Genomic DNA, 24,015 nt, shown 5'->3' with positions numbered 1-24,015 from the left:
AGGGAATCCAGGGAATTTCCAGGAGCTCACCCAGGGTCTGTGTTCCTCTTAGAATCAAGATGAGGCGGAGACTGTCATAGCTTTAAGAAATATGATTTATTCACACATTTTACACTTGAGTTTGGATGGAGGGAGTCCTGCTCTTACAGCACGGTCATCTCAAGAGGGGCTTGTTCCCCACAACAGTGCAGCACTGGAGTCCAACGCATTGCTCCCAGCTAGCCTGACAGAATGGTTCTGTTTTTGTTCTTCCTTCTTGTTCCCAGAACACCCTGCTAAATACACTCTTTTCCTGTCACCTCACACACACACTTGGCAACCTCTGTCCGCCCAGGCCCAAGGATTCCTCTCTCCAACATGGGCCATCACCACCTTTTGTCATGTTAACATCTCGATCCCAGAGGAGGATTGGAAAGGAAGTTTAGCCTGTGTTTTCCATTGGGCTGGAATCTTCCCTTCAATGCTCCAAATATTAGCTAAATCCTGGCATTCATTAATTTCTACTATAAACTAATAGAATCTAGTACCCCAACTGTAACAGTATGTTTCTGAATACTAGTAACGATAGACAACTGTTGTGTTCGTGTCCTGCTTGCGGGCTTCTCATAAGCATTAGGCTGGCCACTGTGAGAACAGTATGCAAAACAGATGGGCCTTTGGCCTGCTTCAGCAGGGCTCTTATTATGTTCTCACCTGACAGCTTTTAAAAATTCTGTCACTATTCTACATTTCCGCATTAGAGAGCAAATGTTCTTAGTCACAATGCTTTCAATCCTATATCTGGAAAATGCCAGAGGGATGGGTGTGGAATATCAACAGATAAGATAGCTTTCTTAAAACATTTACAATGGTCTAAAACCGGGACTTACTTTTTATTTATATCCACATAATTGGAAACTGAAACCTCTAAAAAGCCCTGACATACGTGACTAGAAACATTAGGGAACCGAAGGTCAGAGAGATATTCTGGATCGCGAAGCATTGTTGCCAAGTATTATAAAGCAAATAAATTGGGCATTTTATGGGAAGGCTAGTAAAAAGATTTAGAACAATGGCGATTTGTTGATCCAAGCAGTAAACATTAAGGATGTAGCACTGTTTGTGAGCAAAACATACAAATGGATAATCTTGGGACACCTGCAAGTAAAGGGATTACAGTTGCCAAGCCTACAGTGTTTATGTCAAAGGCCAGTCACCTAGTAATCCTTGTTATGTTGATTAAGAGGCACTTAATTCTATGGTAAACGAAAATGTTGGAGAATCAAAACTGGCAAAGTCATGTATACTGGAGTAGCAAGGCTGGAACACTTTATTTAAAGTGAAAAAAAGGAAAGCATCCATGTAAGACTTTTTGTTGCTTCATATCCAATCTTAGGAGCTTCCGAAACATTTTAGGGTTGACAGCTATTTCCAACTGTATGTAAAAAAAATACGGTAATTCTCAAGGAAAGCCTGAACCACAGTGAGAAGCATCTATAGATTAAGTGCAGCAGACTGACTGGTCACATTTGCATCTCACTTTCCCTCTAGGGAACTCAAGCTGGCATATATTGGTTTTCCCAAACTTATCCTTGCATTGATCCTGTCAAATAAGTAATACCTCTGAGATGACATTATGAGATAACACAATTATGTCTGGTGACATAATGAGGTCACCAAACCCCACTCCCTAATTAAGCTGAATTCCCGAGCATGGATTTGAATTCCGACCCAAGCCAAGCACTCTAGCTGCTCCATCACGCTGGTGACTAAGCCAATGTTTCAATTAGGTAATACAGGCAGTAAGTTTGAAATAGGGTGCAAAGCTACCTAAACAAGTGAATCAATTATCATTATTCAGAAATACGAGGGGCAGAGGCCACTGTTTCATACACACATCAATATTAAGTGAATGTAATAAAACATTCTGAAATGGGAGCTTTTGCTGTACAGAAGAGGGAAAAACATCAACTGAAAGCAAGTGCTATACTGTAACTGCAGCCATTTACTGTAGCTTTACTTACATCCAACCAGCTAGGTGATGCTGCAGAGTATTGTACTCAAAAGTGACATAGCTCCCAAACAGACATTCAATGATTAACAACTGCTGATGTTATAGGCCTCCTTTCATGGGCATCACCAGGATATTTTTGGGGGGGGCAGAACCGACACGATTGGTCAGTTAAATATTTATATTGTTTTACTTGATTTACTTGATTGTTTTACTGTATTTGTCCTGTACTGTATATGGGGCAGGCCTGCTCACCTGATCTGAAATAGTAGCAGGAGAAAAGGCTTTTGTGACTCCCAGCCCATTTTAGGCCTATACCTGGTGGAAGAGCCTAGCAGGAGCCACTATTTATTCCCTATTGACCAAAATGTTCCAGAGCTTAAGGGTGAGCAGCAACAGCATCACTACCTGCCGGTTCTCTCTGTAAACTTCCTTCATGGTGAAGGGATGCAAGGAGGGGAAAACATAACTATTCCTCCCTCTACTGCGCTGCTCTGTCTAAGGATTTAGCAGTGAAAGATGGGTTTGAAATGAAAGCAGAAAGGCAAAGGAGAGAAATATATTATTTCCCCCTACCTCTGCTCTTCCCATACCTGTTAAGAGACGGGGAAGAATGTGGGAAAGGAAATTCTTCCATCTCTGCCCTGTCCCCTTGAACACACGGGGGAAGAGGAGCATTCACCACTGCACTGTGACTCTGCTTGCAAGTAGTGATTAAAGTCTACTATGTGGCATAGCTACCTGAAGCTTTTCTCCTTGTTAGGAGATTGCCAAATGGAGAAGAGAGCAATGTCCCTGGTAAAGTTTGTCCAGACATCACTAGGAACATTGAAGTGAAACATGTATTTCTTTAGTAAAGTACTCAACCTTTTGCAAAAGAAATTGGTAAGAGAGATCTAAATGAGGGACTCCACCAGCTGCTCCCAGGACTTAGCCCAAGAAAAATAGCTGGCACACACATGCCCTTAGAAGATGCAACTGGAAAAATGCTTACGTTTGTAGGGAACAAACAGATTAAATAACTGAGGGAATGTTTGCCACCTTCACAACCTGCGATATCACACAGGGGCTGCACTTCTGTAAAGGTGGGCAATGTTGATGCCTTTGGGTGGTCCAATCCCTATTGCTGACCTGAGATCAAATTCTGTTATAAATTGCCATGCATTAGTAGAATACAGGTAAGGGCTAGGGTTATGAACAAAGTAGCTGGTATGCTAAGTGTTACAGGGGAAAACAAATTAGAAATAGTAATGGAGCAAACATTCTACAAAGTACAAGTACCCATCTATAAATTGACCTTCATTTTAAGAAATACTGCAAAAGTTTACATAAACCCAGTTCATATAAACCTGAATTTAGATCTATATAAATGTAATATCTGCTAATAATGCCACATAAGGGCTACAGTGAGGTATCTTTCAATTTATCCCAATAGCATACACCATTTTTCATTGCTGTTTTATTATTCCATACACCACCTAAAAAGTACTAGTGAGTTGCAGTGCTAGAAAGTTGGACTAGGACTGAGGGGGGACCCAGTTTAAAATCTCAACAAAGCTATGAAGTGATGCTGGGCAATCCTGAGCCTATCCCATACACTCCCACCTAACATGCATCACGGGGTTGCTGGAAATTTAAGATGGGGAGAAGCCATGCAAACTGTCCTAAGCTTTTTGGAGGAAGGGCAAGATAAAACACAATGAAATTAAAGTTTCCAGTACGCAAGAAAGACTGATCAACTTTTGCTTTGGGAAAAGCTTACTAACCTCTTACAGTACAAATGGAATTGACTTGGGTTGCAGAATCCAGCTCATCTAGTTTGACAGGACCAGTCAGTTCAGTGATGTCAGCACCAACAGCCTTATACAAAAGGGGCCTTTGTAACAAGAGAACGGTACGTTCAATGCAAATAATCCTACCTGCCAACAAAGACATTTTGATATGTTACAGTAACAAGGAAAAAGGTGACCATGTTAATTGTCTGGGCCAATAAAGACAACATTCCCAGCCAGTCTTTCACAGAGCTTGATTTGGTCCACTTTACTCACAAACTCTGAAATGAAGCACATGCTATGCTCTTGCTAAAGCAGCTTCCAGTCCAAACTATCTTATGTGTCAATTATTTAAAGGGGAGACAATCTAAGTGGCTTGAGATTGCTTGTGGGATCGATCTCTCTCTCTCTCTCTCTCTCTCTCTCTCTCTCTCTCTCTCTCTCTCTCTCTGGGTGCCAAGCTGTTCTGAGGCTAGACATGTTGCACTTTGCTCTCAAAAGCAGGAGACAGGAGGGCCAAACCTTTGCTCAGCAGAGTGTCACGTGGATGATTCAATGGGTCTGGATGCATGAAAGGAGTCTTTTGTAAGTAGGTCAGTGGCTCAAATGCAACAGAGGTTCACAATGACCAAAGGTCATAATCATCTAATAAAAAACTTACCCTAAGCATGAGCACAATCCAATTCTATTTTTTTCCAGCACAACCATTGATACTATGTTAGCCATTCTAGGTGGGAAGAAAGGGACAGTGGTCATTATTGGACACTGTATTAAGAGGACCACAGGAGGGACCACAGTAGTGGTCAGAGGGGTGGACTAGGACCTGGGAGATCAGGGTTCAAATCCCCACTTGGCCACAAAGTTGGCTGGATGACCTTGGGCCAGTCACTGCCTCTCATCCTAACCTTCTTCACAGTGTTGTTGTGGGGATTAAATGGGGAGGGGGAGAACCAGGTATACCACTTTAGGCTGCTTGACTGAAAGGTGGGATATAACAAAATGAAACCAACATTATGTGTGCAGCAACGTAAGTAGTTATCAAAGTAGACAGGAGATCTCACACCAGTGCATCTTTCTTTCAACTGCCTTCTCAATAACTACACTAATGTGGTGTGCAAGACATAACTCTCACTTTGGCAAATGTATCTTGATTACATATACATAAATGTATCCCAACAACAACTTGCTATGTACAACAATGCTACCTGAAGAGGGTAAAGTAGAGGCAAGAATGAGAAACAGGAGTACTCCACAGATTCTACTGATATACCAATTCCACTGAGCGAATCCCCCCCCTCCTTCACATGCCAGCATCCATTCCATCAGGATGTGGCAGAGGGAGAGAGATAGGAATCAAGACCACTCCACTGAATCTGCTGTGAGACCAGTTTCGTTTTCTTTCCATTCCAGCTGGTCATTATAACTACTGTACTCTGCTGTTTTGTGACCTTGTGCCCAAGTTCACTTATTTTGTTTCTTTCCTTCTCATCCCTTTTTCCTTTTGCGCTGCATCTTTTAGGGCCAAATTACACACTAGGTTTTGGCGCTGTGGGTAAAACCTCAGCGCCTAGGACTTGCCGATCATATGGTCAGCGGTTCGAATCCCCGCGGCGGGGTGAGCTCCCGTCGTTCAGTCCCAGCTCCTGCCCACCTAGCAGTTCGAAAGCACTCCTAACTGCAAGTAAATAAATAGGTACTGCTTTATAGCGGGAAGGTAAACGGCGTTTCCGTGTGCTGTGCTGGTGCTGGCTCGCCAGAGCAGCTTCGTCACGCTGGCCACGTGACCCGGAAGTGTCTCCGGACAGCGCTGGCCCCCGGCCTCTTAAGCGAGATGGGCGCGCAACCCCAGAGTCGGTCACGACCGGCCCGAACGGGCAGGGGCACCTTTACCTTTACCCACTAGGTTTAAGGTGCAGCATGCAGCTACATTGATGGTTTTTCTTTCAGGAATTACTGGTGCAGTGGGGTGATTGTTTTGGGGATTGTTAAAAAAGAGAGCAAGAAAAGCATTTTAGCAGTAATTAATAAACAACATAAAAATGGCATCCAAGAATTACAGTGAATGGCTACAAATGGCCCCATTTACAGCATTGTGCCATACTCACTGGTGTGGACAGATCATATTTATTTATTAAATTTGTATACCACCCTTGTGGGAAGTCAATTGCAGACAGCAGTAGGAGCCACCCTAGACATTAGGCTGTAATTTGCAATGGCACGAGGAAGCTTATGAATCTTATTTAAGATTTATCTGTCTCCACTTGTGCTGGAGCTTACCATTTCCACATAGAGCATCTTTGAAGAAAACTGCACATGGGGATGTGTTCTTCAGTGCCTCCATTACTTCTACACTGATCACACATGATGAAGCAATATAAACTGGCAGAGTTTTTGGAGTTCCAGCCCCACTTTGCAGGGAGAAAGTAGTCACAAACAGCCAAACTTGCCTTTGGCTTGAAGGAGTGCTGCCTGTTACCTAGAATTTGAAAGAAAAAGCATAAGTAATACATTAAAATTTAACAAAGCATTACTTTTTCTCTCCAGGATTAGATCAAAACTATTAATCAGTTCAGTGGGTATAATCCACAGTTTTGCAGGTAGCATTTAAACCTTTAATTCTGAAGGCTGAATTTTATAATACTTAACGTGATATAGATCTTGGTTCTATGTTTTGCTGTGTCACAATAGTACAGCAAAGGACTCAGTATAAGACTCACAGTATGTCTGTAATTCTCTATTATGAAAACCAATTTTTTAATTTTATTTTTAAGACACAAAGTATCACTGTATGCATAGGGACAGCATCAATTACCACCACTACTGCCTTCAGACTGCAGGGAAGTCCTTATGTGGCATTACTATACAGTGGTACCTCTGGTTAAGTACTTAATTCGTTCCGGAGGTCTGTTCTTAACCTGAAACTGTTCTTAACCTGAAGCACCACTTCTAATGGGGCCTCCTGCTGCTGCGCCGCTGGCGCACGATTTCTGTTCTCATCCTGAAGCAAAGTTCTTAACCTGAAGCACTATTTCTGGGTTAGCGGAGTCTGTAACCTGAAGCATATGTAACCTGAAGTGTATGTAACCCGAGGTACTACTGTACGTAACCAGAGGTACCACTGTACTAAAAGGACAGCATTTGCTTTCACACCCGAAGCTATTATACAACCTTGAACCAGCACATGATTGCAATAAACTGTAGTTGTTTGAAGTCCTATGGACAGTGCCTGATTTACATATAAGCTAAACAAGCTATAGCTTAGGGCCCCACTGTCTCAAAAAAATTTAAAGGAAAAACAACAACTGGGTGTACATTTCCAAAATATAAGATAAAAACAAATAAAATAAAACCTACATACAGCAACAGTGTTTTGTGTTGTGTAGGCTCCTATGATGTAAGTAATGGGCCCCGCCTGCTATATAAAGGGCCCCATTACCTTCAGTAGCTTAGGGCCTCATCAAACCTAAATCTGGCCCTGCCTATGGAACAGAACTGCATGAATCTTGCCTTGCCACAGATTGCTGCTTAACTGTTGTAGCATAAATCTTAGCAGTTGAACTGGCAGCTAAGATGGAAGGATAAACATTTTCCTTTTCCAGAGGGGTAGCCTGCTACTTGAAACCAGTGAATTACAATCCATGAAGAAGTTCAATGCTGTCGCTTGTAGAATGAATTAGGACAAATGGTTTTTCTTTTTTAAAAAGCATGCTACATGTATTGATTGGCTTTGGAATTTCAGGATGTCAATGTTATCAATGTGCATGACCACTGTTAACATAATTATCACCAACTGTATTTTCCTGCTTTTCATTATCTTTTGACCTCATTGTCTACAATTTCCCCCTGCCCAGCATACCTAAAACTCAAGGCAAAACTTCTGATAAAGTGGGCTGTAGCCCATAAAAGCTTACATAATAATGCATTTGTTATTCTTGAAGGTGCCACAATGGTGTACACCGTGTGAAATCGCTTCAAGATGCTTCCTAGGAAGCAGCTCCTAAATGAAATAAGTAAATGTTTCCTTGTAATGTTTTCCTTGCCTGCACTAGGGCTTTCAAACGTATTACCTGAGCATTTCTTTACTAATCAACTAAAAAAAGCACTTCTTATTCATGATGTCAGATTATGACTTTGACCTAGTTCATTTAAAGAAATCTACAAATTTACATTTTTCCCCTCTGAATAAGAAAAACACCAGAAGCATTATTATTAAGCTACGTAATATGCTCCACTCCCTTGGTAAAAACTGCAGTTGGTATGAACCTAGAATCTTTCCTCTTGGATAAATGTCAACATTTTTCAAGGATGCATTTAAACCAGATGATTCATAAAAGATAATGGGAGAAACAAATACATCTACCCAAACAACATAAATATCCTGCTCAGAACAGTGGGGAAAACAAGCTAAAGGTAAAGGATACAAAAACAAATGAACTCGTAGTAAAAGTGCCTACCCTTTGGGTTGACACTGGAAGTAGTTCCAGCTCAAAATTAGGACATTTAATTATTTTACTGGAAAAATATATAGCTAATGCAATTTGATTAAATTTGTCTGTAGTTTTTATAACTTTTTCATGTTTATCACTAAACTGCCTAGGGGCTGAATCCGATCATGGAAGGATGGCTCCTATCTCTAGCAGCTGCTTCCATGAATAGAAGGCATGGGGAGAAGATTTTCACTGATTCTCTCTTCCTTTTGTAGATCCCCAAATCCCCCCACTCCACCCACTAAAAAAAATAAATCTAATCTGCCCTTGGAAGCCCTTTGGAGCAGTGTTAGAAGTTGTACAGGGAGATTCTGGAGAAAGGGGGAATCAGTGAACTTTGCCTTTCCCCACTTCTGTTCACAGAAACCTCCACTAGACCAAAAAGCCTTCTGGGAGGAGTCACATAACCCCAAATGTCTTCACTGTTTCTGCAAAATGGCGTCTTGTAAGCATCTACATAATACTACCGTAAGTGTTTACATAATGTTACAGACTGAAAATATCAATGCAGTTACTGATTTATTTATTTTAACCCAAAATATAAATGAACACTTGAGGAGCTCTTCGGTCCTATACCATCAGTGCTAATGGCAAAAACAGTCATACTATTCCCTGAATTTATACCCTATATTCCCTATAAGGAAAACATGGTTCTCCAGCTCCTCCATTCTCCATGGGACAAGTTAGGCTGAGAGACAGGCTACCCAATGAGCTTCATGATTGAGTGGGGATTTGAATCCAGGCCTCCACAATACTAGTCTGATACTATTCACAGAAACCTTATAGCTGCCTTTGGGAAATATGGTGTGTGTATATATTAATAAGCAAAGGTTACTGAAGTAAGTATGCTTAGGTAAAAGCATACAATGTTGTTTTATTTTTCTCTCTCATTTGCATCTTGTTACAATGAAGTATTTGTACTTTTAAAGAATAAAACAGTATTGTCTGGGAAACAACAAACAGATTTGCAGCACTCTAAAAGGCTAAAAAAATATTGTGGCAAATGCTTTGGTGGCCAGAATAAGTTGATTAGTCTTTAAAGTGACACAAGAATATCATTTTGCCTCCTTTTGGTTGATATTTCTACCCTTCTGGAAGTTGTAGAGTTACGGTTTCATTCGGATGTCACCACTTATATAAATATTTATTTTTTTAAAAAAACCATATACCCATCTAATGATTTGTTTAATAGCTGCATAGCAGAGAGGTTGGAAAATATTAATGACAAAATATTTGGCTAAAGATATGGCAATTTATTAAATTCAGTTTTGCTATTGTTCTTAAAAAAAACTTTTATATTTCATACCCAGAACTTACTTTCCATAACTACAGATTTTAAAAGTTAATTGAAAGACTCAGGGTTTTTTTGCTTTTAAAAAAAGAATCACATGGAGAAACATTAGAAATCTGAAACTCTAACTTTTAGATTCTGACCAATGGGACAGTCAGCCAAAAAGTAAATAACAATAAATCATTTTAATACCATCATCTTTCTGTTTCTGTGTCAATTTGTTCTGAACAGAAAGGACAAAACAGACAAAACAGCAGCAGGATTGAGTTATGCGACAGTACAGCTCCCCGAAGCACAGATGGAATATATTTCCTTATTTTCCTTTTGTACCATAATACTTATTTTGAATAGTAATAATAAAAATGGCCATGTTTCCATTTCTCACTTCACATTAAGTGAAGTTCTGGAGAGTTCTAGTTCAAAGAGCTATCCTGAACAACACTGGTGATTAAAAATAAAATAAAAATCTTATCATTGTTAAGCACAAAACTTATTTTAGAAATAAAATGCATAAAATCATACAGGGTTCATACAGCGGTTTCTCTCTCTTTCTCTGTGTGTGTTCTGAAAAAGTTATTCAACAAGAGAAAACCAAACTAAGCCAAGGTCTTCACCTTCATATTTTATGATGCACTAGACTTGTGCGAAGGACGAATCTTTACTGGCAAAGACTGAAGCAGTAAACAAGTTTCAGCCATGGCATTTTGTTTCCAAAATGTTTACAAGAGGTAAGTTCCTTTTTTATCTTCACAGCTGCAAAATCAAACTCTTTTGGTTCTTTCATATCATTCTTGAAGATTTAAACACTGGATTTTGGCTATAAAACACTATATCTAGAATTATCACTTATTAAAGACATCTGGGGTGAATTACTTGAGTAGCTATGGTATCTTCTCAACATATCTGCCCAGGGATAAGGAAGCATCCAGTAAACACTGAGCTGAAATTAGAAGTGGAAACCAATTTAAACAGAGCTTGCTGGTGTCTTGAGTCTCTGGATGTTAACTCCCTCCAAATGTGAGGCCCATGTATCCAGAAGGCATACAAATTTATGTGAGAGCAGAGCACAACCAGCTTGAAGCAATGTTGGGGCATGCGACTTGCCAACAATTAATTTGTTGGGTAACACACAAGATTTATTTTTTTAAAAAAGAATTTTCTATTATAAAAAAGACCAATTCAATCTTTGGAGTTAGCCCTTCAACAACATATAATGGCTTTAAGACAATTAATCATGCATCGCTTAAGTTAAAAGAAAGGGACTCAGCCTAAGTTTGGCTATCTTTAGGAAGTGGACTATTTCTAATCACTTACCTGAACTTTCTAGAGTTACATCCAAAATGACAAGTTTCAGATTTTGTTCATGTTTAACTGGATTTTAATTTAATGGGCCATTTTACATATATTTTTATGCGTTGTTAGCCACCCAATAAGAGACATCAAATATGTTTTGCTAGCATTGAAGAACTACATCCATTGGCAGGGTTGCTCTGTACTGCAGCTGCAAAACCTCCCCTCCCCCCCCCCAGCAAGTGCCCACTATCTAATATAGAAATGTTAAGTGAGGGGGAAACACCAGGACTTGTAGGACTATTGCAGAAGAAGAGAAAAACAACACGCCTGGATTGTTAAGAGACAGAGGGAGGGGCAGGTGAAATATGGCTCAGTCGTATGCAGTTTTTGTAATGCAATTTTTAGGTGTAGGAACTTTAGTCATCGCTCCTATAATTATATAACAGTGCTTGTTTTGTTCCCCAAATATAAATCTGATGTCAGATTTATGCATCTCAGGGTGGTTTCTGGTTACGGCAATAGCAAATGCCCCAATTCATACCATAGTAAAATTTCTCTCCAATCTGCCAATCTTTTTGTAATCGGCCCATTTGCAATGCTATAGCCTCAACTGTCCAAATCACAGGTCAACAACCCCTGGCCTGCATTCACTCCTCAAATGCATGCTGGGACTGTTGGGGAAAGTGCTTTAACCTCCCACCCGTAGCACTCATCCACCTTTTGCCGATGCTTCCCCAATCTTTTTCAGTACAAGTTAGGGTCCCTGCAGGTACACCCACATTCCATCTATTTTTTATTCCCTACAACCCGTATATATACTATTAGCTGAATTGCAAATGCTTTGGTAAACTTCTTTCTTTATATCAGGAGCACGATACTGTGGCCCTCCTGATATTACTGGACTACAGCTTCCATCATCCCTGACCTTGTTGACTAGGGCAGAAAGCGGCTGGAATCTAATTAACAGCTGAAGGGGCAAAGGTTAATACAGTGGTACCTTGTCAAACTTAACCCATTCCAGGAGTCCATTCGACTCTTGAAACTATTTGAAAACCAAGGCGCGGCTTCCGATTGGCAAGCGGAAGCCGTGTTGGATGTTTGGCTTCCGAAAAATGTTCGTAAAGCGGAACACTTACTTCTGGGTTAGTGGCGTTCAGGAGCCAAGCCAAGGTACCACTGTATAAGAATGTAAGAAGGGCCTGATGGAAGAGGCCAAAAGTCCACCTGCTCCAGTACTCTGTTCTGTGGTTAACCAGATGTCCATGGGTTTCCCATTTCTGCTCTATAGACAGCTGGCAGTCAGGCCAAATCCCGTGAGGCAGAATCACATCATAGGTAATCAGGGACAGCCAATGTGGTGCCTCCAGAAGTTGCTGAACTGCAACACTCAGCATCTCTTACGCTGGGTGGTACTGATAGGAGCTGCAGAAACCTGTTATTCTGATTGTTATCGAATGGCATCAGTTACCTGTTGCTTGCTTTAAACAGTGCAAATGTATGCGCTCTCAAAGAATTTGGATAAATTCTGTCTCCTTTCCACTAACTGGAAACAGTATCCCCCTGCTCAAGGTTGCGAAATGATATCCAAAAAAGACTAAAAAGAGAGAGAGGAGCCATCTACATATACAGTGGTACCTCGGGTTACAGATGCTTCAGGTTACAGACTCCGCTAACCCAGAATAGTACCTCAGGTTAAGAACTTTGCTTCAGGATGATAACAGAAATCGTGCTCTGGCAGCGCAGAGGCAGCAGGAGGCCACATTAGCTAAAGTGGTACCTCAGGTTAAGAACAGTTTCAGGTTAAGAACGGACCTCCAGAACGAATTAAGTTCTTAACCCAAGGTACCGCTGTATATATTGTTTGGACCAGCTATGTTTAAACAGAAATGTTTTGTTAGTTTGCAAAGACACAGACCTCTAAAACCAACTAACCAGCCCACTCAAAGAATTACCTGCAGTCTTCGATGTACAACATGTGCCCAAAAGCTGCAACACTGATGTGAGCCAATCATCTGAAATGCAATTAAAATGTAAGCAAAATGCATAATTTCAAACATGTTAATATGCTAATAAATATGCCACTTGTAAAACCTGTGATGACAACAAGAATACCTGAAGAATTTCCTCGAGATTGTGCACGGCTGGGGGGAAATACAAATCTGAAATTTGTTCTTCGCCGTCATCTATATCAATTTGTGTTTGGTCCGGTTGAGCAGCAATAATGTAACAGAAACTAGGAGCAGGCAGGTTAGCAGTAATCTGCTGAAAATTAAGGAATCAAAATAGGCATAGTCATAAAATGTGAATGCTCTACATTAAACTTATTTACTTGGTGAAGTAAAGTAGTGAAAATGATTGGGAATGGCACATTTGATTTAGGGAAACTTTTTCTTAAGGCATGGTTAATCGTAGCTTGTCCTCCAAATGTCAGAAGGCTGACCCTTTTGGCATAATCTGGAACAATATATCATTTATACATTCCTGAGTGGATACACCCATGAATCTATGTCACAAGAAAACATAGCTAAGCACAATCAACAATCAAAAAATCTTTTTTTGTCATGGTAGCCACGGATGAAACGGATTCCATTATTTTCATGCCTTTCGATGATTTCTATGACATTTGAGAATTTTAGCACGTGGGTGAATTTGACAATAAACAGATGAAGTCGCATCACTGAGAAACATGAATGCTGCCAAATTAAATCTTAAGCAGCAAGAGAATAATAGGGAACATGAAGCAACGTGACTCTCTCCCCTTGTTATGATGAGAACAAATCTTTTTTGTTTCAGGAGAATATCCACTATTTATACAGATTATAGATCAATGTGTTTATCTCTCGTTTAGTGCTATAGAAGTAATACATTATTCATTTTGGGAGTCATTGCCTGAGAGTTACTAAAAACATAAATAAATTAGGATTAATGAAAACAGCTGTTTAGCTATTAATCCCTGTCCCTGACTTGCTCACAAAATGTCAGCCCGGGACTGGATTTCTTCCCGTTTCTCGTTGATACGCTGGGTTCTGATGACTCACAGATCCTTCCAGGAAGAAACAATAAATTAACATAAAGATTTAAATTTAGAAGGAGAAGAATGTGTACTGTACGGACACATTTGTGTTGCTAAAAATGATGGACATGAACAAATATATATAGAAACAGGCAGCGATTAAAAATAGCTCCTAGGATTGCTTATGACATCCCTGGCTCAAAGAAGAGCTAGCAAAGTGTTGGAGAACACCATCTACAATATGGGAAGACACAAATTCTAAATCTTGTTTCAGCTTCAGCTCTCTACCTTCATCTGTAGCACAGGCTAAACAGCAGTACTGGCCTACGTGTCAAACACTTGAAATGTGCTACGCAAATGCTAGGCATTATGATAATGTAAACACAGCTGCAGCAGAGGGAGAGGAGGGAAGATCTACTCTAATGGCTCCATTTGGCTCTCACTAGCCCTAAACCATTTCAGTGCCAGTCGGTTCTTTGTAACTGATGCTTGAGTTTGTTGTTTTCCTCTTCCATCCTCATTCCTTTTTCCTTCTGTGTCATGTCTTTAGATTATAAGCATGAGGGCAGGGACTGTCTGAGTTTTTGCTGATAAGGAAACTACTTTGGAAGCCTTTTTGGATGAAAAGGGGGATGGGGAGGAGTGATACAAGAAAGAAAGAAAGAAAGAAAGAAAGAAAGAAAGAAAGAAAGAAAGAAAGGGGTAATTAAAAGTTACTGCCTTTTGAAAGCACTACTTGAAACAAAGAACAAATGAAAAGGAAAGGAGGAGTTTGAAAGAGCAGCTTACCATTTCACTCTCTTGACTTTGACCATGAACTTTTACAGGCAATAATGGTGGCCATAAACTGTCTATTAGGCTAAAAAGTCCCGGCACTCTTTGAAGAAAAGAAGAAAACAAAGAACAGAACAGAACAAAACAAAACAAAACAGACAACACACAAACATGGTGAAATTTAGCTTTACAATGCTGTATTACGATGCTTTAAAATGCTATATTCAGATAATTTCAATAATTTGAAACACCACAAAACCAAATTCCTGCCATATTGAACATTGCATTCTAGATTTTAATTTCCCTAATGGAATTCCATTTTGCTGTTACAAGGGGGAGGGGGGAATTGACTGCTGCTTTTAAAAAAGTTGAATAAGCTAATTTAATTCTAGTGCTATCTACATATTTCTAATATTATTATTGGATATTATTTCTTAGGCAAAGAAATAGTATCTACTACCTAGGGTTAAGAAATTGTCTCCATTTGTAGACACTAACTATTAACAATATAGAAGAGGAACATATATATGAACAAACTGTGTTGAAACTGCCCAAGTTTCAGAATGAGCTTGTGTATGATACAACAACTTGTTACACAGTAATATGATCTGAGCCCATAGTACACAAAGCATTCTCTCATCATACTCTTTTTTTTTAAAGGAAGTAAAACCCCAAACCAGTTGTCATGCACTTTCATAAAATTAAAATTATATGTATGCTGGAAAATACAATCTTACAGGTCTGATGAGTTGTGCTAGGTGCTCTTTTTGCTAATATCAGAAGCTGAATCTTGCTAGAGATATCTTGGGCATTGGGACGTGGTAGACTAAAAAGGAATGGGAGAAGAAAACCAAGGGAATAGCTGACAGAGAAGCCGGCCCCAAAGTGTGTGAAGTAAACAAAAGAATAAGGAGAAGTCTAAGAACCAAATACATAGCTAATCAGATTCATTTTTTGCAATTTCTATAAAGAAGAACAATGCCAGTCAGGCAACTTATGTGATTCTTTCCCATGCCAGCACCACCAACTACAGAGCGGGGCAATGATAACATGGGAAGGATAATAGAATTCATTCAATCTACCAGCGCTGGCTGTAGGGAAGAAGAATGTCTAGGACAACAGGCCTTGGCAAAGAGGTAGAGCATGTTAAATGTAAAAAGTGTTTGAAGTAGATATACAGTAGAAAACAACAGTGTGCCAATGCAGAGATTAAAGGTCAGGATCATTGCATTAGCATAGCAAAAGGAGGCATAATTCAGAATTCCCCCTGCTGAAATAACTGAAGTGGTAAAAAAAAGGCAGGATGGAAGGCTAGCAAACTGATGCAAAAACCTAACAAGAGATTACTAGCCTTTTTTAAAAAAGAGGTTTATTCAGTAGATACAAAGATGAAAGCAGTAGTTCTTAAGAGTCACCAACTTTGGGAGGAGAAAAAAAGGGAAAGGTGGTGGTATGTGTGAAAAAGTAGAGATAAAGGTTTTTCCCAAATTGACTGAGAAATGGGAAGGGGGAAGAGCTCCACATTTACAGTGCACAGCTAGAGACATTGACTCAGGAGGAAATGTCAAGAGATATGGGACTAATGAAAGATGAAGATAAGTATGTTGCAAAAGAGACAGAGGAGAGATGGAAAGGCCACCAAAACAGAATAATTCCATGGAAACACAATGATGGCAAGTAGTGATATCTTCCTGGCAATACGAGAGTTAATTGGCAAGTTCCAGGGCTAAACTCCACTCAAGTGGAGTTGGAGCCCTAATGTTGTTACAACTGCCCTGTGATCCATGAATGAAGGACGGCTTAGAGATTTAGTTAATAAATAAAATAAATAATGTGATCAGTGGAATTGGAAGGGGCACACCTCTGGCGAGCTAGTATTTAATCTCTGTGGATTACTGCTGATTCAAAGTATGTATCATCAGGAAAACACAAGACTATTGTGCTCATATTGCTTATGGGCTTACAACTCTTGGGCACTACGCAGCAAATAAAACAGTCTGGGATAAGGATGACAAATCAAGGGAAAGATGGGTTTTAATTGTTTTTAAGACATAAGGTTTTAATGACAGAGCCTCTATTCAGTGGAAGATCTTACCTAAATTGCTAGGAATCACTGAGGACTGGTTCTAGTTCTTTTCCTACACAGAATGACAGAAACCTGACAAATTCTGAAAGATAGAATTCAGCACATTGCTCTCTTTTCCTAGTTTTATCACCATCTCTCATTAGTCACCCTTTGTTAGGCAGCGACAAAGTATTCAGGTTAAGGTAGCAGAGCTCAGGGAAGGCTGGTAGTCATGTGAGTAAGAGCAATAGCATGCAAGGATGCCAGGAAACAATGATACTGCCCTACATGCTGATAATGCGTCAGATTTAGTAACAACTGCATGCAGTTCTAGTCCCCCCTCTCAAAAACTCAGAAGAGCAATAAAAAAAGGTCAGGGATAACAAATGTCTTCTTTATGAGGAAAAGCTGAAGCGATAGTCACCCTTTAGGTTGCACTGTCAAGTCCATGAGAACAGAACGCCCTGGAGAAATGCTAGCATGAACTGGGGCAGAGCAGCAATATATTTATAATGTATGTTTAATGGTAAAGCACCATGGATAAGAGTGCTTTAGAAGAGTAGTCTTCCAGCCTTTCAGGCCCAGGACCTTTATGCATTCCCAAACTGCAACATGGGTCCCACTTCAACTTGTTATTACAATACAGTATATGCCCATTATGAGCCTTCTCTCTTTAATGTGGAGAGTAGGAAAGGCTCATTTTTTAAATATTTGTACAAAACACAGCATTTCGTAAAGTGCAGCTTGTGATGGTGGAGTGAAAAAGCAATAGCCACTCATGCAGGGTACCTACCTTCCCCTTTTCTCTCTCTTCTTAAAGAGAAACCCAAACAAAACTGTGGTCATGGCACTGTGCTCTTAACTCACCTGCTTAAGCATCATGCTTCAGAACAGGGGGTAAGCCCTATGGACTACAACTCCCATCATCTGAGTGGAGAGAAGAACTAAAAGGTTTCAAAGGATCGATCATTTTTACCCAAGCATCAAATCTTACTTGAAAACAGGATAATTGGTTCGTTACATTGACATTTTTAATTTTCTAAATGTAAACTATTTTCTAATTTTTAAATAATAAGAGCGAGATTGCTTGAATGCAACTCTCCCCCTCCCTTTTTTTACAGGTTCCAAATTGTGTGACTACTGAACAATCTAGAGGACCCTGGCCAACCTTTCCGCCAAGTCACAATAGAGTGGCACACTGCCATGCACCATAGTCCCATATGCAGCATTCCCCCAATGCTCTGCTGTGGCTTTGTGTCTGGCAAGCAGCACAGTGAAGGTATGTGAAGCCTGAGTTTCTGTATTAGTCAGATTCTTGATCTCTCTGCCTCAAATCCTGTCAGTGCCACTTATAGCATTCATAATGCAGGTTTGTCACTCATTGTTTATATCAGGGATGGCAGGGACCTGTGGCCTTCTGAATATTGTTCCAACTCCTACCAGCTTAGCTAGCATGGCTGAGGGTCAGGAATGATGAGAGTTGTAGTCCAGAGACACCATAAAAGCATAATCTTAAAGCACAGACAACAATGAATCTTGTGACACTTCAAAGACCATGGGAGTTATTATGCTTTAATAAAACCATTAGTGTTTAAGGTGCTGGTGTTTTTGCTGTATTACACAAGGACAGAATTGTAGAGTTGGAAGGGATCCTGAGGGACATGTAGTCCAATCCCCTGCACGGCAGGACTCTTTTGCCCAACATAGGGCTCAAACCCGGGATAAAGAGTCTGGGCCATTAGACTAACACAGATACTGTTCTGGAAGATAAACTTATGGTGTTATTCTTACCTCCCTCTAGTAAGTCTCTGCAAAATTTTAATTCCTGATAAACGACAGTATTTTCCTTCCCATTTTTGGATACATTCTTCTATCTGTTCCGAAGAAAACAGGGCATGAAATTGTACCTCACTGAATATTCCATAGGCATCCTGAACGAGGAGGCACAACCTGCAAAAAGGTGTATAAAATTTAGTCTGTTAGTGGCATGCCCAAAGGATCTCTCCAACATCTCAGAATTAAACATTTGTTCACAGGACAGAAGCCTTGGGTTTTCGTAAATTCTGATGATATCTTAATTCATCACAACTGGTAGCAAAACTGATTTACTGTAGCTACACAAGTTAAAAAGATCCAAATGATGGGACGTCCTCTGCCTGTGGCCTTGGAGAGCAGCCACCAATCAAGGAAGACAATATGTAGCCTCTGACTCTACAGAAGGCAGCTTCATTATCTTTATATGTACCCATGAAGAAATTTCACATGGTGCTTTAAAATATAAGGATGTAACAAAAAAATAATCTCCTCCACCCCACAAGGCAATGATTCCTAGTACTTTTTACTATCAGAGGCAGTAAGTTTCTGTATACCAATTGCTAAGAATTGCAAGTGCTGCTCTCAGATCCTGCTTTCAGTCCTTCCACAGGCAACTGTGAGAACTGGAAATTGGACTAGATGGGCCACTGACCTGACGTTCACCAAACTAAAAAGGCATGAGAGGCAAGAATAGCTGGGGGGGGGGGGGGGGCGGGAATGTCAGTGAAACAAGCCATGGTTTGTTTGATAGTCTGTGGGACCCCTTGTGGTTAACATGTGATTTCTTAAGCCAGTGCCGGGCCCAGGATGTTTAGCCGCTTGAGGCAAAACAAAAAATGCCACCCTGCCCTTATCCATCACCTCCTTCTGTCGCCATTACATCCTCCTCTGCTGCTGCCTGAGGCAACTGAAGGAGGCCCAAGGAAGCCCCGGCATGCTGAAGGCGGTGGAGGAGGGAAAAGGAGGCTGGAGAGGAGCAGGCAGCAGTGGAAGCAGCAGAGGAGGCAGTGGTGGGTGAAAAGTGGTGGCAGCAAGCAGTGCACTTCCACCCCCCCCATCTGCCAACCCTCCCAGCTGTCCCCAGTCTGCCACCTGAGGCAACTGCCTCACCAAGCCTCATGAGCAGGCTGGCCCTGTCTTAAACAAACCATGACTTAGAGTTTTGTGTGAATCCATGTCTCGTAAAGTCTCGTAAAGTCACAATGTGTTCTGCAGGAGTCCAGTGTATAACCTATTCCATTTAAAATCTACTTGAAACCCTTGAGGGAAGTCATCTGTGGTTTGAGGTGATGTGTCATCAATACAAAATGACACCCAGTTCTATTTCTCCATGTCAACAGGAGAGACATAAGAAACTCAGTTAATGTGCTGGATTAGGGTGAATAAACTGAGGTTCTGGTAAGACACAGCCTGCTCCAATGGGAACCCCCCACCCCAGGGCCATCTACCAGCAACTGTTCTGTGGGAAGGATTACAAGAGAGGAGAAGAGGCATATTTAAACATATTCAAGGCTAGAATTTCTTGTCCTTCCCTCCCAGGCCTTCCAGTAAGTGCCCTACAGGAAGCATCCTTATGAATTATTACACTAATATTCTTATTGTGAGCTTCCGTGGAAGGACATGTATAATAAAATGCAATATACAAATAAGTTTAATGAATAAGTAAAGCTGCTTACAGTCAGAAAGGTAGAACTAAGCTAGGCAGCCATCCAATGTGACTCCTATACAGTTTCACTTTGACTTTCTGCCAAGAAAGTACAACTCGGGATGTTGTTACTTTGTTGAAAACGCGCTCTAAAACTAGCAATCACCACCACCTTGCTAACCCAGCAAACAAAAACATCCCCATCTAACTGATATCAATACTGTTTGCTGTTATCATGGAACTATTGTTGATTTTCAAACTGCATTTTTGTTACCGAAACTTGTTATGAACCTTTTCATGAAAAGCAGTATATAAATACTGAAAAAAGTCAGTAATCATTGATTGCCATTTTATCCCTCCTTTCTCCAAGTTTAGAGTTGCATTCATGGTTCTCTCTTATTGTCTCCAAATAATGGTTACAACTGTACCTATGTGCCTTGCAGGCACAACAAGACGTCTCCTTTTCTTCTTTTTGCAAAAAGGTGGGGCAGAAATTTGAAATAAATAAAAAAGTTAAGCGTGGTTAGAGTCAATTCATTAGTGGTAAGGAAATAACCTTCAGGGAAAGAGATGCCTACTTCTAGCTCAACATCAAAACAGGTGGAAACCATCCCGGGGTAAAAATGATTTTCCCTGCAGTTAACGCTGCAACAACATGTGCAGATGCCCCAAGACAAAAAGATACCATTAGGTGTGTGGTTAACTCTGGAGAATGCACAAAGGATGGGAGTGTGAGAACAGATGGATGAAAAATGCACATGTGATTCAGTGGGAAGAGCAAAGAAACAAAGGCAAGACGCGATAAGAAGGGAGGCAAAGATTAGGATTTTTATTTCCTCCCACTATGAGCTTCACTTACTTCTCCTTAAAATGTTAACAATGTGCTTGACATATATCGTGGAGGTTAGAATGATTTAGGGGTGTATGGGGTGTTAGCGGAGGGATAGCACCTCTGATAGGGGAGACATCGTGCTCCTTCCAGAGTGCTTTTTCCACCTTTGGTCCCTAGCCTGCACTCAGCTCTCACCTGTGGCTCTTAGAAGCTATCAGCAACCACACCCTGGGAATGGCTTTGACTGGCCAGCTAAACCAGGTGAGGGTAGCCAATAGGTCTCAAACCCTCAGTGAGTTAGGGTCTTCTCCTGCATGAGAAGATAGGCTCTGGCAGAATGAGCGAACGAGACCAGCAGTGGGTTCAACGGTCAAGAAGGCAGTTTGGGCACATGCTGTAGAGGGAAATGAGGGGCAGATGGAGCTTGTCAACCTGGGAAGGTAGCCCATCTGACAGGAGAAGGAAAACTCTCTTCCTAAACCTCCGATGCCTTGTGGGATATCTTCAGGAGAAGAAAAGGATAAGGATGAACCCTAAACAAATCTTGAGTGGAGTCTCTAATATGGTTGGACGGCGCCTTGTATGCCTCCTTCTGGCAAGTCCTGCAGCCAAGCTGGTGCCAGATATATTGCTCTGCTTTCCTTTGGGGCACATCAGCAAGAACAAGAGGGGAGCATTGTTAGCTGGGCAGATCAGGGCATCCATACACACTGCCCAGGCTTGTGCACTGGGCAGGCATGCCATCTATGCAGGGCCGTGAGGGCCCATGTCCCCCCCTCATTTCACTGAGGGGGCCAGGCCCCCTCAATGTTCGCAGCCGGGCGGGCTCCATTGGGCCCTCCTGTGACTGCGCCAAGCTGAAGTGGGCCCTCCTGCGGCTGCAACCAGGTCACCTCAGGCCTTTGGGAGGGTACAACGGCCCTGTCAGCCCTCCTCCCACCATTTGATGTCACACGCATGCACTGGGCACCTGCAATGTTGGGCAGAACCTGGTGTGCCTGATGCCGGGGAGGTCTCTCGGGTGCTGCTAACACAGCACTTTGACTTCACCCTAAGAGGCACACACCATTGTCTCTCAAGACAGACAGATGACAACCAGCAGGATTTAACATTCCTCCACACCAAATATAAATACATATTTTTAAAAGTCCTACACAAAAAACTGGCATGTCAGGTTTTTAAGCCTGTCCTTCATAACACCGAGTTTTCTCTACTGAGCAACTATTTATTTTAATTTTTGTATTGGGGGGCATATATCTGCAATGGCACAGGCTAGACACAGATTTACCAATCTGTGAACTAGGCCACGGTGAATCTCATTTCAAAGCTTGGGAATATTCTGTTAATTTCCTAAAAGAGCTGGAGGCAGGGGAGAGGGAAGGCGAGGCCAATTATTTTGCATTTTTATGAGTGTGGTGGTAATGCTTAGATTTATTCACTTCCAAGTGGATATTTGGAAATGATTATGGTATTATGTCATCATGCCCCCTCCTAGTTAGTCATCCTTCTTGGAAAAGGTGGAAAAGGGATTTCTATTCTATTCAGTAATTATACATGTAAACCCCACAACATGGTTAGAGGCTTGTGTTTCCTTGTATACATTTTGCTCCCCCAAAGGAGTAAGACTGAATAGTGCTCCATAAGACAGACAGGTGCAGCTCAAAAGAAAGGCATTAGAACAAGAAGAATGTAGTGAGAACATGGGGTCTGCAATTGCTGTTGCAGAAAGGAGTAAAGAAGACACACAAAAAATAGTGGGAACAATTATATGCTTTACAACAGGAGACTGACCCCTCAGGCTTCTGTTGATGTATTTATTTCTTCAAAGCTCAGATGAGGAGGGAGGAAAAAAGGAGATGCTATAAAAAAGTTTAAGTGTATAGCCCACCCTCCTGATATATATGGCAACATTTGCTCATCCAAGATAGGGTGCTGCTGATTATGTCTGCTCCCTGACAGGAGACTCTTATCTCTTTGCGTATGTGCCCTCCTAGAAGCAACTAAAGCATGAGGAGGTGCACGCACACAAAATAAGGTTTCTGTGCTGCTTTGTAAAAACATCAACAAAAAAACAGGCACAAAACTGTGCCTACAGAGTTCCAATCCACCAACTTGTCTGGTCAAGTCTTGAGGTGGAGCTCCTTAACTTCTCCTGATGTGGCTTACAATCAACAGCAACCTTTGAAACTCCACCCAAACGGGATTTAATTTATCTGAATCTCTCAAACACAAACAAAATCCCTCCACCCACTGCAAATGTTATCTCCAGTGCAATCAGAATCAGAGACACATGTGTAGGAACAAAAGGACACAAAACACAACCTATTTTTGTCTGTAACCCTAGAGGGGCTCTTCTTTACATCTTACTTGTAGCAATTTAAAGTGTTCCATATCACTTTTAAAGTGCTCCACATCACTTTTATCAGATGTATAATATTCTCACACCCCCACAGCAGATGCTGGCTATTGCATCCTCCTTGAAATACATCCCAAAAAAATAAAAGCTAGAATAACTAGAACCTGAATAGCACTAATCAGAATTACATCTAAGCAGTGATGTGGTTTTTGCAGGAAAAAATTGAATTGGAAAATGTTTCTGTACAAATTAGCAATCATAAAATTTCTGTTCCCCTACAGGTATCTTCTTTAGCTTTTTTGGGGGTAGGGGGTATTTAGTAAACTAAGCTAAAAACTTTGAAACTGTCACGCTTGCTATTATTTATTTGTTAGTGACATCCATTTATTCATACTAATGAACTTATGAAATGGAAAATTTCCCACATCATGACAGCTTACTTGAAAATCTATGCTAGAAATCCTTTCATATCTACAGAGAAGCAAATATGACTATTTCCATGTTTAGCAGATTTATTATTATTATTATTATTATTAGTAGTAGTAGTAGTAGTAGTAGTAGTATACCCGCAGGTCTCAGAGTGGTTCACAGCATAAAATCAAAATATAAAAACACAAAACACATAATAAAATCAAAAACAAGAACAACCCAATAACCCCTCCTCCCCAACACATTTTAAAAG

The 24,015-nt window shown here is 40.8% G+C and overlaps 1 protein-coding gene across 6 annotated transcripts in view; it reads right to left on the bottom strand.

Moving 5' to 3' along the window:
• SPIDR (scaffold protein involved in DNA repair) overlaps window positions 1-24,015 on the bottom strand; it is a 169,713-nt gene that overhangs the window by 7,168 nt on the left and 138,530 nt on the right. For 3 of the 6 annotated variants that reach the window (XM_082236089.1, XM_082236086.1, XM_082236088.1), the window contains exons 11-16: window positions 18,477-18,635; window positions 14,636-14,723; window positions 12,946-13,095; window positions 12,786-12,845; window positions 6,040-6,238; window positions 3,757-3,909 (exon numbers count right to left, since the gene is read on the bottom strand). In XM_082236089.1, the coding sequence (XP_082092215.1) occupies window positions 3,757-3,909; window positions 6,040-6,238; window positions 12,786-12,845; window positions 12,946-13,095; window positions 14,636-14,723; window positions 18,477-18,635 (809 nt within the window). The remainder of the gene's footprint in view (window positions 1-3,756; window positions 3,910-6,039; window positions 6,239-12,785; window positions 12,846-12,945; window positions 13,096-14,635; window positions 14,724-18,476; window positions 18,636-24,015) is intronic. The other 3 variants (XR_014222982.1, XM_082236087.1, XM_082236090.1) reach the window with 3 other exon arrangements.

The sequence above is a fragment of the Podarcis vaucheri genome (assembly GCF_965113315.1).
Source record: "Podarcis vaucheri genome assembly, chromosome: 8".
Classification (NCBI taxonomy): Eukaryota; Metazoa; Chordata; class Lepidosauria; order Squamata; family Lacertidae; genus Podarcis; species Podarcis vaucheri.
The sequence above is the reverse complement of the archived record's forward strand: the minus strand, read 5'-3'. Positions and strand labels throughout refer to the sequence as shown.